Source organism: Aplidium turbinatum, chromosome 6 (assembly GCF_918807975.1).
Source record: "Aplidium turbinatum chromosome 6, kaAplTurb1.1, whole genome shotgun sequence".
Lineage (NCBI taxonomy): Eukaryota > Metazoa > Chordata > Ascidiacea > Aplousobranchia > Polyclinidae > Aplidium > Aplidium turbinatum.
Window position 1 is genome coordinate 7,080,205 of NC_137477.1, and position 14,931 is coordinate 7,095,135.

At 37.2% G+C, this 14,931-nt stretch overlaps 1 protein-coding gene across 1 annotated transcript in view; it reads right to left on the bottom strand.

Moving 5' to 3' along the window:
* The window catches only part of LOC145772362 (uncharacterized), a 48,543-nt gene that overhangs the window by 22,070 nt on the left and 11,542 nt on the right, over positions 1-14,931 (bottom strand). Inside the window, exons 7-20 of the mRNA XM_082584242.1 lie at positions 13,994-14,067; positions 13,092-13,214; positions 12,393-12,489; positions 10,808-10,918; positions 9,604-9,780; positions 8,862-8,945; positions 5,134-5,259; positions 4,348-4,437; positions 3,806-3,961; positions 2,069-2,193; positions 1,719-1,797; positions 1,155-1,274; positions 785-964; positions 316-387 (exon numbers count right to left, since the gene is read on the bottom strand). Coding sequence (XP_082440368.1) covers positions 316-387; positions 785-964; positions 1,155-1,274; positions 1,719-1,797; positions 2,069-2,193; positions 3,806-3,961; positions 4,348-4,437; positions 5,134-5,259; positions 8,862-8,945; positions 9,604-9,780; positions 10,808-10,918; positions 12,393-12,489; positions 13,092-13,214; positions 13,994-14,067 — 1,614 coding nt within the window. The remainder of the gene's footprint in view (positions 1-315; positions 388-784; positions 965-1,154; positions 1,275-1,718; positions 1,798-2,068; positions 2,194-3,805; positions 3,962-4,347; positions 4,438-5,133; positions 5,260-8,861; positions 8,946-9,603; positions 9,781-10,807; positions 10,919-12,392; positions 12,490-13,091; positions 13,215-13,993; positions 14,068-14,931) is intronic.

The window sequence follows — 14,931 nt, forward strand, 5'->3', positions numbered from 1 at the left end:
GTCAGCACTCCAGCATCAAGGATTACGATAAGGTTCAAGCAATATGCAGTGTCATCTCACACCGTCGAGATGATTACGCTCTGCTGTTGACAAAATGTCGCAGTATTTTAAACTTATGAGCCCGCAAAGAAACATGGCATCTTCACTAGCAGCAACATTAAATTTTATTTTGAGAGCAATTTTTAGCCTGTCGTGATCAAAAAGGCATTGAATGGCACTGTATCATGTAGTGACGAAGATTATCTTCATCAAATCTTTACTATTATGCTCACAAATGTACACAACAGAATAAAAGAGAAGTGGTTAGACATTTACTTTCGAATCCTCATCTTGAGATGAATTTCTTTCTGTTTCTACCCGTTCCATTTGTTTCTTAAGGGAATCAACCTAGAAAAATAAATGATCCGTCAGAGCAAGACAATTCAATGAGTTCAACAAACATTGTGAGACATTTCAAATGAAGATGCTACAGTGGATGTTACTTTATTGTGTCTGTGTATGTTGAAAGGTGCCTTTTGGAGTTTGACCAAGACAGAAGAATGAGAATTTTTCACAAGTTTTTTCAATGAACAAACGTTACAAGCTTCAAAAATTTTAATTTCGAGTCCAAAAGAAACAGCAGCTTGTTTATTGGTTAAGTTAATGGTCATCATGGTTCATGAATACTAAGTACATGACCACCAATATGACTTATATGTGTTCTTTCAAAAAAAAAAAAAAAAAGAGGTAAAAAGTGAAACTATTTGGAAGATGTTCAACACTACTTTTCAAATAAGACTCCAACCTCGTTCCTAAGAGCCTTGACCATGAAAGCAGTTTCAGTTATGGACTTGTGATGGGGGGAAACGACATCTTCTTTTAAGGACGGATAATGGAGATTTTCAACCTTCTTCCATTCGTTCTCAATCGAAACACGGATGTTGGACGAGGAGCGATGGATGGTGGAAGAGACAGGTGGTTTTGTCTGAAAGAAGCAAAAAAATTGACAATGAAAAAACTAATCCAAAATTATCAACAACGCAAGACCATACTTAACGAGAAAAGCTATCAGACGTTTCAAATATTTTATAAGTTATCTCGGAATTCTAGAAAAGTGCGAATTTCTACAAAGCCAACAAAGAAAGGGCACTTCTTATCAAAATATTAGTGAATACCGTGAGATTCTTCACGGAGCCAACTTTCCTTCCTCCATCTACAACATCAGTCTTCTGCTTTGATAGAGGAGTCTTAACATCTTTCAAAAGAGAAACGGGCTCCAAAATACGACTTCTTGCCTGCAACAGATGAGGAATACAATTTTAAGTCCTCTACTGTAGCTTTATGTTGTACAGGCAATAATGCAAAAATAAACTTAGAACGTCCTTCACTATATCACTTGAATACCTTCTATCTTTGTCGTTAAACCGAGTGTGGATAACAATGAGACAGCTAGGTAAAACAGCAATGGAGTCACCTCCAAGGCTCCATCAAATACGAAAAAAGTGAATAAAATTAACTTTTTTCATTTTTGCTGCTTCCTTAACATATTTCAGGCTAGTCGAAACGCATTTCCCTCCTCTTTTTGAGGTAGTCCGCTACTTTTATGTCATCCCATTCCCCATATTCTATGATTACGTCCATATTATCTCCCACTTGGTGTTCCTGATTTTCTTGTTTGTGAATCTAAAGTGACTGCTCAACAATGCAATACAGAGTAGAGCCATAACTACAATACCCACCTTAGGTTCGGGCTTGGGTGCAGGGTTCGCTTTTTCGTCCTGTACAGGATCAACTCCAATAGCCAGAGCGGCCAAAGGTCTAAAAAAGAAAACGCCGGTGTAAAGATATTTTGATGTAGTGAAACTGCTTTCATGGTTAAGGCTCTTAGGAATGAGGTTGGAGTCTTATTTGAATAGTAGTGTTGAACAACAAGAGCTATACGCAACATGGAAACGTGGCTGCTTTCTGTGTTAGATAAATCGGTCAAATGACGTTGACAGAGAACAAATACTGCGGAACAAATTGGAAAGAAGTTTTTATTGACATGTTCATCATCATCAGTGAATTGACACATAACCCTGATTCCCACCTCAATTCCGCAAAGTCGTACGTTCTAAACCTGCCCTTCCGACGGTCGCTGATCCGAGCTCGGCGGGATACCTTTGACCTCTGTGTGTTACCTGTGTCTTCTGCTTCCACTGTCTTTGGAGGAACCTAGAAATTTCAGACAGCCATGAGATGTTAGAGCTCATTGCATTCTAAATCAAGCTACGGTTTTTTTTTTCTGGTGATAATGCAATGTGCATGTAAAATCTTACACAACACATATTGCTCAATGAAGGAGTACCTTCTTCAAACTCAATCAACAAACCACACCGCCGCGACTCATCTATAAACACGACTGTGCACGCAAAACGTACCGGTATCTTTGGTAAATTATTCACGTTGACCTCATAATGCTTCACTACCAACGCTTATTCTTTGATGTAAAAATATATGAAGAAAAACACAAGTGTTACAATGCTTCACTGACGTTCGTTGACAATGCGCAGTGTGCACTTTTGGCACCAATAAAATAAAATTGAAAATTTTGAAGACACCATAGACAGGAAAGTCAATAAACCAAAAGAAAATCCAAGCTTTCAGCGTTAAGTTTAATTAGTGTTATAAGGTGGGAAATCTCTTCATTTTCTTTTGCTCTTTAACGACACTCGAAAAGTGATAATGTGTTGAGCATTGTGTACACAAGAAATGCAGGCGTTTTACAGAAGAACGAATCCCCTCAATGAAGTGAATTTACTACGTCTAAGCCAACTTTGGTGCTACATAAATTCAACTAAAAAAGCGAATTATCTTAATACCTTCTTCAAAAATAGTGCCATAAATGCTCATTTATCAACACACGAAATAAGTTTTTCTATCCACAAGATACGAGTCTCCTACCTACAATAAGTCAGCAGTTATAAACTGAGCAAGCGACAACTGATCAAGTGACAACAGAGCTAGCAACATTTCAGCAAGTGGCTAAAGTTGGTGAATGATGAAACTGAGCAAGCAACAATTGAGCAAGCCATAGCTTGGAATGTTACAAGTCCGCAAAATCACAAGCGATGACCAAGCAAGTCCGACGGGAATACGTAAATCTCATTTGTTGACTTGGCAAAAACTGAAATATACTTGCTTAGTTGAAGCACTTGCTGAGTTGTCGCATGCCGAGTGGCTTGACGACCACAAGATGCAACGCAGTATAGTTTGTAAGAGCAGGCAGACGACAGGACCATCATTAACATTTAAGTTTTCAACCAACCGGTCACAATGAAATCGTGTGAAAAATTCACACGAGTTAGACAAAACAAACATGTCGTGACCGAAGCAATTGTATATTATTAGAATTTAACTAGCTTTATACACGTTGCAGAAGTTAAGTTACTTAACAGTTAAAATTTTAAGACCTACAACCAGCATTAGTATGTAAGACTGCATATTATTATATTTAAAAATGTCTGTAGTTGGACTAGATTTCGCGACGCCATGCCAGACACAGTTCAGTCTAAAGCAGAAAGATAATTGACTGTTCAAGAAAATAGTTTAATCAAACCGAGTTATACAAATTTGAAGAAAACAATTTTTTCCGCTGTTAAGAATTGCAGCAAAAACAAGATCAAGAAGTTAAAATTTCTTCAACTTAATTTAAAATTGAAATGTCACACTTCTACAAATTTACAACATTTTGAAAGGTCTTTAGTTTTTCTGCTGACAGTAGGGCTAAGTCAGCTTAAATTTCATTCTAAATCTAAACAACTGAATACTGCAAAAATAAAAGCACCTGAATGATTTTCTCTGGAACAGGATCGGGAGAAATAGGTGAGGATGTTTCGTCGCCAGTGACCTCACTTGCCTGTGACGTCACTTCGATAGCCTTTATCCATTTTTTCCGCATGGTCGCAGTCATGGCGGCAAACGTGTGAGTGGCTTCTGCGGTCTAATTAAATAAGATCAAGTTGTATATTTCGTATCTTTTTACAGCTAGACAACGTTTAAAAATGGCAAAATGACCGAAAAAGTTTAATAAAAGCTGTGTCGAAAACTCTAGAACCGTTTTGGAATAGACGAAAAAACTAACACCAGAGAAGATATAAATAGAGGATGAGAAATATCAATACAACGCATTGAGGTCTAAAAGTTGGATAGGCAAACAGTTTGGTTAATTTATGTCAATTTGAGACCGTCAGGACATCGATGCACACACTCAGTTCAAGCAAGTCCACGCTGTTTTCATCTTCAGTGCTTAAAAGTACGCTTATGACAACAACAGAAGCACAGGTTCTTTACAGTGTGAGACTTTGATCAATCATAGCAGCAGCTCACCTCGATCTGGAAGCCATAGTTCCGATGAATGTCCCATTCCTTGACACGCCGGAAGTTTGCAAGCTCAATTGCGCCCTCGGGTGGGGTGGACTGAATTGAAGAAAATACAAGGTCAGCTCTGAAGTGCACGAACTTTCTTTATTTGTGAAATCAACGTTATATGACGAACGTCCGACGTATAGAATCAAGGGACGCACAGAACCGGTGCCAATACACGACAAAACAAAAGAAAATAGACTTGGCATTTTACAGAGTGACGAGAAATTGTTTTGTTTACGTTGTGTTCTTAGACCAATAAACATGCGTGAAAGAAGAGGGTTGTAATCAATTATTGATAGTTTAACATCTTTTCCTTACCCGCCGGGAAGCAAACACTTTTTTCTGTCAATGCCAAAGAAACTAATACATGACATACAAACATAATTAACTTCTTTTTTGTTCTAAATGCTGATGTTTTGCAAAACAAGCTAATCTCAACATTATTGACAGGCTTTCCAGCTGGCACGCGCACAAAACATAATCAGAAAAAAATAGTGTGACATGTCAGCACGTGCAAACGTCATAAACTCTGCATCCAACATTTGAAATTATAGACAGTTGCTCAGCATGAATATATCACTAAACTTCTTTTAATACAAATATGACATATTTTGTCTTTCGCAAATTTCTAATCAATCACTATTCTCCAACTGGTCGGTGTAACAACTGGTCGACCCTGATGTTTCGGGATAAAGACCAGGCTTCTTAGAAGCAAAATAGATGATGAATTATTATTCTTGAACTTACAGCGTCGGAAGTCGATTCTTGAAAGTATTTCAATTCTTTCTTGATCAAAACGAACCAAAACTTCTTCCATTTTCCTTCCTTGTTCTTCATCTGGAGCCAGCCCTCTTTCACGTTGAATAGATCAGCCTGCAAAAAAACATTGATAATGATGTAACAGCTAAACAGGTAAACAGGTGTAATGGCAGCCCTGTTTATTGTTCGTAGCACCGGTATAGATACGCCAGGCAAGATCACTTATATTGATTTGCGGTCTGGGGTGTATAAAAATTGTGCTTAATGGTCGTGGTATTGATGATAATGGCGTATGATTGATCATATATGTTATGCAAGGGCGCTGAATATCAACCAGAGTTGTTCTCATCGCTTGATGCCAGAACGACAACCCTCGGCGACAATTTTTTTTTTGCATGACCTGACCTGGAATCGAACCCATGCCACGAAAAGCAGAGATCGGAATACAAAAGAGCGGGTAATCACAAAGCTGGTACCTCGTCGTTTTCGTTAAAATTTTCGAAGCGATCGAAAAAGCAATCGAAACTTGACAGACTTCAACGAACGGTGATGTTAACTGACACCCATTGCCAAAAAAATGCGTTTATCATCGTTTCAACGTTCCATGACGTAATAGTTGTGTTTTGCAATACAAAGCATCTGATTTAATGACCTGTCGAAAATTTCTACACAGCAAATCAGGCGTTTTTACACTGATTCAAGGTCTACAGACGTTGAATAAATGTTAAAAACGATCAATAGGCCGTCTTGCTTGGGCTTCCGATGAGGTGATTCATGCAGGCAGAGGGTCGTATATCTTTGATTGCATTGCGAAGACAAGAAATCCAGCTGCCAAGAGTTACCTTTCTACATATCGCATCAATATCTGGTTTTGCCATAGAGAAATGAAATGATTTATTTTATGTTAAATAAGCATCTGTTTGATGTCAAATCAATGTTAAAACAATAGACTTTAAAATCTGCAGTCATTAATCAAAACATGTCACCAGATATCGTAACCTTAGTGGCCTTTTTACATGGTCATGTCGTCTAGACATTGAAACGACGTATAAATAACGGGTTTGCAGCCTACATATTGACAAATTTGACACACCGCCGCGCCACTGCTTCCCAAGATGACACGAGCTACATCTTGAAGCCAGTCATGTTTGTCGCTTGATTTGGCAACCGAAGCAAGGTTTACACAGCAAATCTGCAGGATTCTTGGCTAGAAAATTGGCCTTTTTCACATCGATTTTATGTCTCGAGGTTGAATCAATAAAAAAGAACCACTTTTTGCTACTTGGATTAGCATTTGAAAAGAACATGGTTTACTTGTTCATAAGTGTAATACATTCGCTGTATGCTAGAAAGTGGAGAGTGAAAACCTGACATGCACAAAAAACGACGTTTGCAAAGCAGAACAATTGATATAAAATTCATGTTAAAACAAGGCACTCCGTGTTACCCACAACTAGTGTAAAATTTAGTGCTTAATCAATGTCGCTTATTCAGACCAATTTCGCACGGTCTCATTAAGCACAGTAGTCTGCTTAGCATTAATTTTTCGAAAGTTCCTTTAAAAGTTAAAATATATTCAGTAGACAATTCAAAAAATAACATAAGAAAACACATGCTGCAAAATCGATGTTGAATTTATGGATGCGATGGGCTCGATTAAATTAACTGCTGCTCAAAGTGTGCACATTCTTTCTCAGCAAAATTAAAGACGGTAACTCAAAGCAATCCTTCTGCACATTTAATTGACGTCTGCTAAAGTTGAATCAATGTAAAAAGAACTGAGAAAAGGTTGATCTAGTATTTGTCTTATGTTTTATATATTAGGTCAATTGAGTAGTTTTGAAGTGGTTCTTCACCTATAACTCCGTTACGTATGACCTCACCAACTTGCGCTCACATCAAGTAGAATGGTTGTTTTGTGGTTAACCTACGTAAAAGTTTTGTGAAAATATGATATTGATAATTAGGATATTGAAAGGACATTCAAAAGAAATCAAAATATTTTTTCAGCTAACACAATTGACGTTTTCAATTTCTTTCCAACGTTGTCAAACGTAAATATCATCGCTTGGGTTGTGAGAATACCTTTCATGATATTTAGAGTTAGAAAATAGTTTTTAATAGCTAATTGTGGCTCAAATTTCAGACGTCTTGCACTAAAAACTATATAAACTGAGACACTTGCTAGCAGAATGAGATCTCCATTTGGCAGTGGGTTTATCGAAAAATCGTTGTGTTTTAAATGTTGAATCAATGCAACATATCCGATCACTTCAGCAAAACTAGGTTACAAATTAATTATGCTCAAACCTTCACCCACTAATAGAGCTTCGATCAATAACAAATCGATACCAAGAATTTTGTTTTTGCATTGAAAGTCAGTCAATAATGCAACTGAACAAAAGTAACTTGCAAAAATGATCTAACACTAGTTTGTATTAAGCAGAAAAAGCTGTTCTTCTATTCATGCTGTTTTGTTTATAAGAATAGGCTACGACCATTAACCTACAATATCATAATAACATCGTTCAAACTGCACAACTATTCAATTCTAGCATGAAGTGTAACAGTTGGCCAGTAGTAAAATTATTGTGAAAAAGTATGTTTGCTCACAATCTGAACGAGCAGAAAGGATGTAAAACAAACTTACCAGCAAAATCTATTCTTTTTGCATTGAATCAGTGTAAAAAAAAGAGAACAGATTTGCTGGCTGGAAAGTTGCATAGAGAGCAAAATCAGTCAATTTTACAAAATTTCAGTCAATGTCAAAATGACAGATTTTGCCGTCTGGGATGGTAATCAATGAACGCAGAAACAACGTGCCGGTTCAGTGGAACGAATGTAAGCAACTATGCCGGCAATCTGAGGCCCAGCCTTTATCAGCCTGATATGTGATGTCAACACAAAAAAAACGTTAAACTAACCAGTTTCGTATAACTTTCAAATCAGCCCATTTCACATTGATTCAACGTCTGCAGACGTTCAGTCAATGTCTATAAGGGCGGATTTGCTGGCTGGGTTCTGTCATTCTTCTAATCTTATGGGATTTTCATAAGTCATTAGAATTAGATATTAAAAATAACTCACGAGATTAATGACGTCTCAAGCTATATGACGTCAGTGGCGATAATAAAAACGATGTTAAAATAACATAAAATCAAAACAGTCTTGATTGTAGCATTTTCAATGTTTGCTATATTTGAGATCTAAGAACTTGAACAACAAAGAGTGCAACTAGATGTTGAAAAAACGTGAAATAAGAATTTTCTGCACTGGAAGAGTCAGACTTTCATGTTTGCTTTACAAACTGAACTTGTTTTCAAGATGAAAACAAGTCAAGTATTTGTACATGAGTTTAGCATTTTAGTTCAAAGTCTTTACTTTTTGAACAAGACTGTCCTGAATGTCCTCGGTTGAAACGTTGACGGTGGTAGGAAAGATTGAAATGCAAGTGGACAGTTTTTATTATTTCCAGCGTATTGACACAAGAAAACTTGAAAAAATCTACCACTCAACAATAACGAGACAGCTTGACACGATTAACAACAAACATAGAAAAAATATGTAAAATACCTTAAAATTAACAATGAAAAAGCGTAACACAAGAAAATGCGCTCTGCTTGCAAGTGAAGTGTCGTAAAAAAAAACATCAAAATGACGTTTTTGCAGGATATTTAATAAAGAATTTCTAAAAAAAATGTGTCAGTTTTACCTACCGTAAGATGGGTGAGATCTTTTCTATCAAGCGATTTTGCTCTCCGAAGGGCAGCGTTTGATCTCACCAGGTCAGTGTGCGTTCCCTGGTGGAAAAATATCAAAGTCACACTTGCACAATCACAACAGCAGCAAAACTAACATATCGTATTTTCACAAACTGAAAATTCCTTCTGAAATATCCCAAACAAAAAAGTAAGTTTTTTTTTACTTTACAGACGTTGAATCAACGTAAAACGAAGTAATATTGCTGGTTGTGCGCTGGATAGTTGTTTCATACAATATTTATTGCATTTGGCTTATTTTGACATTAAGTGCTGTTTATGAAGACTATACTACACAAAGGACAAAGACTATTGTCATATTTAACACAATAATGAAATCAGTTTTTGTGTTTGATTGGATTTGATACAAAAAAGCAAACGAGTTTGTACCAAAACGGTTTCATTTTTTTAATCCCGGCCAGTGAAACAGCCTCTTTTACGTTGGTTCAACGTCTGAAGACGTTGGCACCAGCTGGAATAGATTAGTTGTGCAACACTTTTGTAGCATCCATTTATTTGTTGAGTAACATTGTCGCAAAAACGTACGAGATTCATTCCAAGTTACAACCACACAAACGAAAAATACAGTAATTACGTCTTTATAAAAACGACAAAGTCGAAGACCGCGGCGCAAATCGGATTTTAACGTTTCTTGACGCTAAATTTATGTAAACCTAACTAGAAAAGTGACAGTTCATGCCTGCTTGGTGCTGTTTGATTTTCTATCAATCCCTCGTCCTCTCTTGCTATCCCAATCTAAGTCAAGAGGAGCTTCAGGAGATGTTGCTCTTGGAGCAGTTGACCCGGTCTGGTCACCATGGGAACCGTCCGAGGGGATGCCAGAAGGCTCACTGTTCTCTTTATTGCTCGGATCGGTCTGGACATGCAGTAATAATGATGATAATAACCAAAATATAACATCATAGAAGAAAGATTAATTAGATGTTAGACATAAGTAAAAGAAAAAATATGTTAATGTAGTAAAATACCAATATCAGAAAGATCAGCTCAAAGTAAATTACTTCAACGATGGATTTCTATGCGCTGGTGCGCAACTAATTGGAGCCGTTCACAGACCACAAGTAAGCCACAAGCATAACTTTACTATTAACCCCCTTTAACAGTGGTTTTCAATCTCTCTACAAGTGTCTAAAATCCCCAGAATTAAGCCAGAAGCATTCTCCATCCGTGGATACATGCTCTTTCTAGCAATTAATCAAAGGGCAAACAAGTTACAAGATTAAAAGTTTCAAACATCGCCGTTAGCACAACAAGCGAAAAGTTGACATCTAAAAGGTTTTAAATTGATTATTATGCAATGGAACTTCTACAAACTAGCGCAATCAGTGTATTATTGCCAAAAATAATGCACAATTTACGCGTAATGAAAGCTTGTAATAAAACGCTTATTGGCTCCATTCCACAACCAATGTAGGAATGATGTGGTTTGACGTCTCAATGGTATGATTATAATTTTTTATGCAGATGGAAGGCGAAATTGTCGTTAAAAATCCATTAACCAAATTGTAACATTCACTTAAAACGCACGTTTTATGTTTAACAGCATGGAAACCTGAAGATAATTTTATTTATTTATTCTATAGATATCATTCAGATACATAAATGCAGAAGCTTTCTAACAAAACTCTGTAGTCTGTAAACCTTTAAGCAGTGGATGAAGCTTAAGGGAAGCTTTAAGCCCCAGTAATATTGAAAGCATAAAAAGATGACCCTTATCCCGTCAACAATACATTTCCAAATACCGGTTTTTATGGTGACATCCATCAATCATGAGAGTCGACAACCAGTCATATTTCACATTGATTCAATGTTTGCAGACGTCGAATCAACGTAAAAAATGACTGATTGGCTGGTTAGACATAACCGGGGTACGTCAATGTTACCTCGACGTCTTCAAACGTGTCAATCACCCTGGATCTCCTCGCCTCTCGTCCAACAATTCTGTCGCTGTCGTCTCTGAGTGGACTCCGATGACGGGATGGTTTTTCGCTTTCCTTTGACAATAATTAGACGTTGAAGCAACGTAATGAATCAGTGGGATAGTTTCTTAATCAATTACTAAATTAGCAAATTCAGTATATTTCACATTGATTCAAAGGACACATCGAATAATGACCAAGACAGTAAAAAAATGTCGTTTTTAAGATGCAAAATAGTAACTTTTGTTTTCTGGGTAACATTGATAGTTGAACACAGCTCTAGCTTTCATATGGCGGCTATCTATAGGTATTTGTTTTCACTAAAATAAACCATCAATAAATCTCATTTTGTGACGTTACTTTTTGAAGCCAACGGAACATTGACAAAATTGCTGACGTAACCAATGACGCAAGAATGCTCAAATCATTTGTGATACGCAAAAATAGGTCTTTTTAAAATCTTTTCAGGCAAAGATGAAAGCCAAATAAAAGTAACTTATCAGCATAAAATGGTATAATCTTACATTGAACGAACGTCATAAAAAAACAAAAACGCTGAGATATCAAAATTGGCTGGATCGCATAACTAGCGATCAGCAGAATAACAGCGAAGGTCAAGTCGGGTTGTTGTCCAAGCTTGAAAAATCGGTCTGTTTTGCATTGATTCGACGTATGCAGACAATTCGCTAGCTGGGATATTTTTTTGACACTCTGAGACCCAGACAACAAAATCCGTCATTTTTACATTGATGCAGTCTGCAGACGTTGAATCAATGTAAAAATGACAGATTTTGCTGTCCAAGTACGTGATCGATAGACCAGACAACCGGTGCAATGAACTGGAAGGGATTAATTAAAATCTCAAGATAAGCTTAACAGCAAGTAAGCACGCACATTTTTGATTGTTTGTTTTATATAAAAGGACGTAAAATCCATCATAGAAATTGTCGTTTCATCAACTGGCTAAGTTCTGATATCTGCAACGCTCCATATGGCGGCTGGGCAACTTGACATCAATAATGTAGGATACGCTACTATCGACAGGGTTGCCAGGCACTACGTACAGTACTTTCATTGACACGAAGCGCCTACTCTACTGTCCAGTCTTCAACATTAAAAAAAAGTATTTGAAATCGCACAAGCTGAAATTTTCGTCAGTTTATTCGTGTTTTTAATATTGCTTTATAAATTGTTGCTTGCGAGTATATAAATATTGTACCAAAACAACACTAACTTTTCAGTTAACCAGACATAGAATACAAAACCTGCGGCAATTTTAGTCGTTCATTCAACCACTTTCCGAAGACAGTGTTTTAAATTTGGCAGCACTGGGAAAAACTTTTTTTGATCAATTCCTCTTTTTTTGGTCACATATCATAAAAAATAACAAAGTATTATTTATGATGTATTGTATAATCAATAGTAGCAAGTAAGAAGCTATTATTCAACGCTTTAGTTATAACATTTGTCATTAAAAAGTTGGTTTCCAAGGCAAGGTTCGCATCACACTTTACACGATTAAAAAATAATTCAATCGGCATCTGGTTACCTTTTTGTGGTGTTTGGAGTGGGAGCTTGAGCCCTTCTTGGATCTCGGTGGTGGGGCAAAGTTTTGATAATCCATCAAATGCTTCTTTTTGGAAACACTAGAAAGTTTGACAATGGGTTTGAAGAGTATGAAGTCACCAGTCGGTAAGCGCGCCAATGTCATACAAACTAGAGACACTGAGCGTAGACCACGAAGCGACAAATACCCAGCCTGTTAATCAGTCCTTAACATTGATTCAACGTTTGCAGACGTTGAGTCAATGCAAAATAAGACTGATTTGCTATCTGTGTACACACCACCTTTTCACTTGCATGTGTGAAATCTTACAAAATGAAACAAAGAGATACTGGTGATTACTTTACTTAAAAGAAACCTGTTTTTTCTGCTATTTTTTCATGTCAGTTTCGCGTGCTCGTAAAGCTTAGAACCGCTAACACAGGCGTGGTTATGAATCAGGTGAAAGTAGTGGGTTTGCAATTGCATAGCTGAAAGGCAGATAACCACTACGATCGCTATTCCTTACGTTGTAGCACTAAGAAAATGCTGTCAGTTGAATAGGTGCCACTGCGACTCAAAACTACTCAGGCAAATTAATACTGCTGATAATACAGCGTCGATTTGGCACGTTGTATGGCACAATTGGTACATTTTTGACACAAAGAGCAGGTACAGTTGAACCTGGCAAGTTGTGAACCTTACCCAGTTTGACTACCATCTGTGCTTTCCGCAAAACTTTGGTTGCTTGCAGAGGAATCCAGTGAACTTGTGGATATGCTGATGTTTCGGCGCAGGCTTCCGCTTGGAGGCGCAAATCCATCGATCCTGTAATGATAATTAAACAAAAGTTCAGGTTGCAAGAAGCGAGTTTCTAAAACGTTGTTTCTGGTTGGATGAATATTTAAAATTTAAACCGAAAGAACTTCGTCCATTAAAAAGATGTACAAGTTCGCTTCTTGGGCATTAACCAACAGGTGGCAGCGTGTGACCACTGACCATTGCATTTGCATTATTACATTATTTTATGTTAAAGTGCAGGATCACATAAATGCGCATAAGTACGCTACATGGTACGCTATTAAGCCGTGAAAGGCCGACTTCTTGCGACTTCACAAATCGGCTTCCTTCAGAGTAACATGGACGCTTAATTAAAGTGCACTACTACGATGCTATGGGGAAAAAGGTGGTGTTTCCGGTCAATAGGGCAAAAGATCATCATAAGTTTCACGATCAGTTAAATTCCAAACGTTTCATCAGTCAGCACGACCAACTTCGTCAGGTCAACAACATTTTAACCGTTATAGGAATAACAACACTAAACGTCTTTAAAAATAGAAAACACCGTTTAATAGAGGTCTCTCGACTACTTTTATAACTAAAAATTTAACATCTTCAGTTACGAATAGTTTATAACGGCAAGTGTAATCTTTTGTCCGATCACTTTTCAGACAGAAAAATTCGTCATTTTTACATTGATTCAAGGTCGGCATTCAATGTAAAAGTGGCGGATTTTGCTGTCTGAGTTCATCAATGGCTTATGTAGGCTATGACACAGTAAAAAAAAACATGTATCTGGGTTTTTTTAGACATTTTCTCCAACCAACCTCGTCCCAGATTCAGTGAGTTTCTTGTGAAAAACATCGCCACCTATTCCTGAAGATGATTGTGAGGCACGTGTCTGGTCAAAAATATAAAAGTTAAATTTAAAACAATACAATAACCGATGGTTAGATCGTTCGCCTCCAAATCCAACAACCCGAGTTCGAATCTCACACGGCAAAGATTTTTTTTTAGAAAAAACAACTTGCTGGGCAACAATACACCCCGCCAGCACATTAGTCCTGTTTTCAGTCAGTCCAACGAATCAATGTAAAACAAGACAGATTTGTGGTCTGGGCATAAGCATGGATTGGAGAATATTGCAAGCAAGTACCACATAGCGTAAATAAAATTATAAGTAAACATTCTCACGACTTAAGCAGTGTATCACGTATCCGTGTGGCCAAAGCGTGTGCGTCATTATGGCGATTATCTCAGCCTTAGGCTGAATAAAAGGTAAAATTCAAGCTCAAATCGCTTTTTGACCACTTTTATCAAATGCAGCAGACGGCTGACTATGTACAGATTGTACACTTTCTGTTGGAAGGCTTACCCAGCCGAAATCAGACTTGCTCTGCAGACGTTGAAACAATGCAAAAATGCCAAAAAAGACAGATTTTTGACTGGGGAGTGGGTACTTTTATTATAAATGACACAAACTCGGCATGATATATCTTTTTAAAGTGAGGTTTTCTTCTTACAAAATGAGAATATCTGTAGAAGCACCAATAAAAAAGACTGATGATAAAAAAAGACACAATGCAAAAAGAACAAATTTTGCCAGCTGGGAAAAAAACAAACCATGCAAAAACTAAGCCGTCTTCTTACAATGTTTCTTTGATACAAAAACATTCATGATCATTGCGAAAAACGTTAAAGCTTAAACGGTCTTGCTTTGATTCACTACTTTGACAATAAAAATCGTTTTTTGAACGTTGGACCG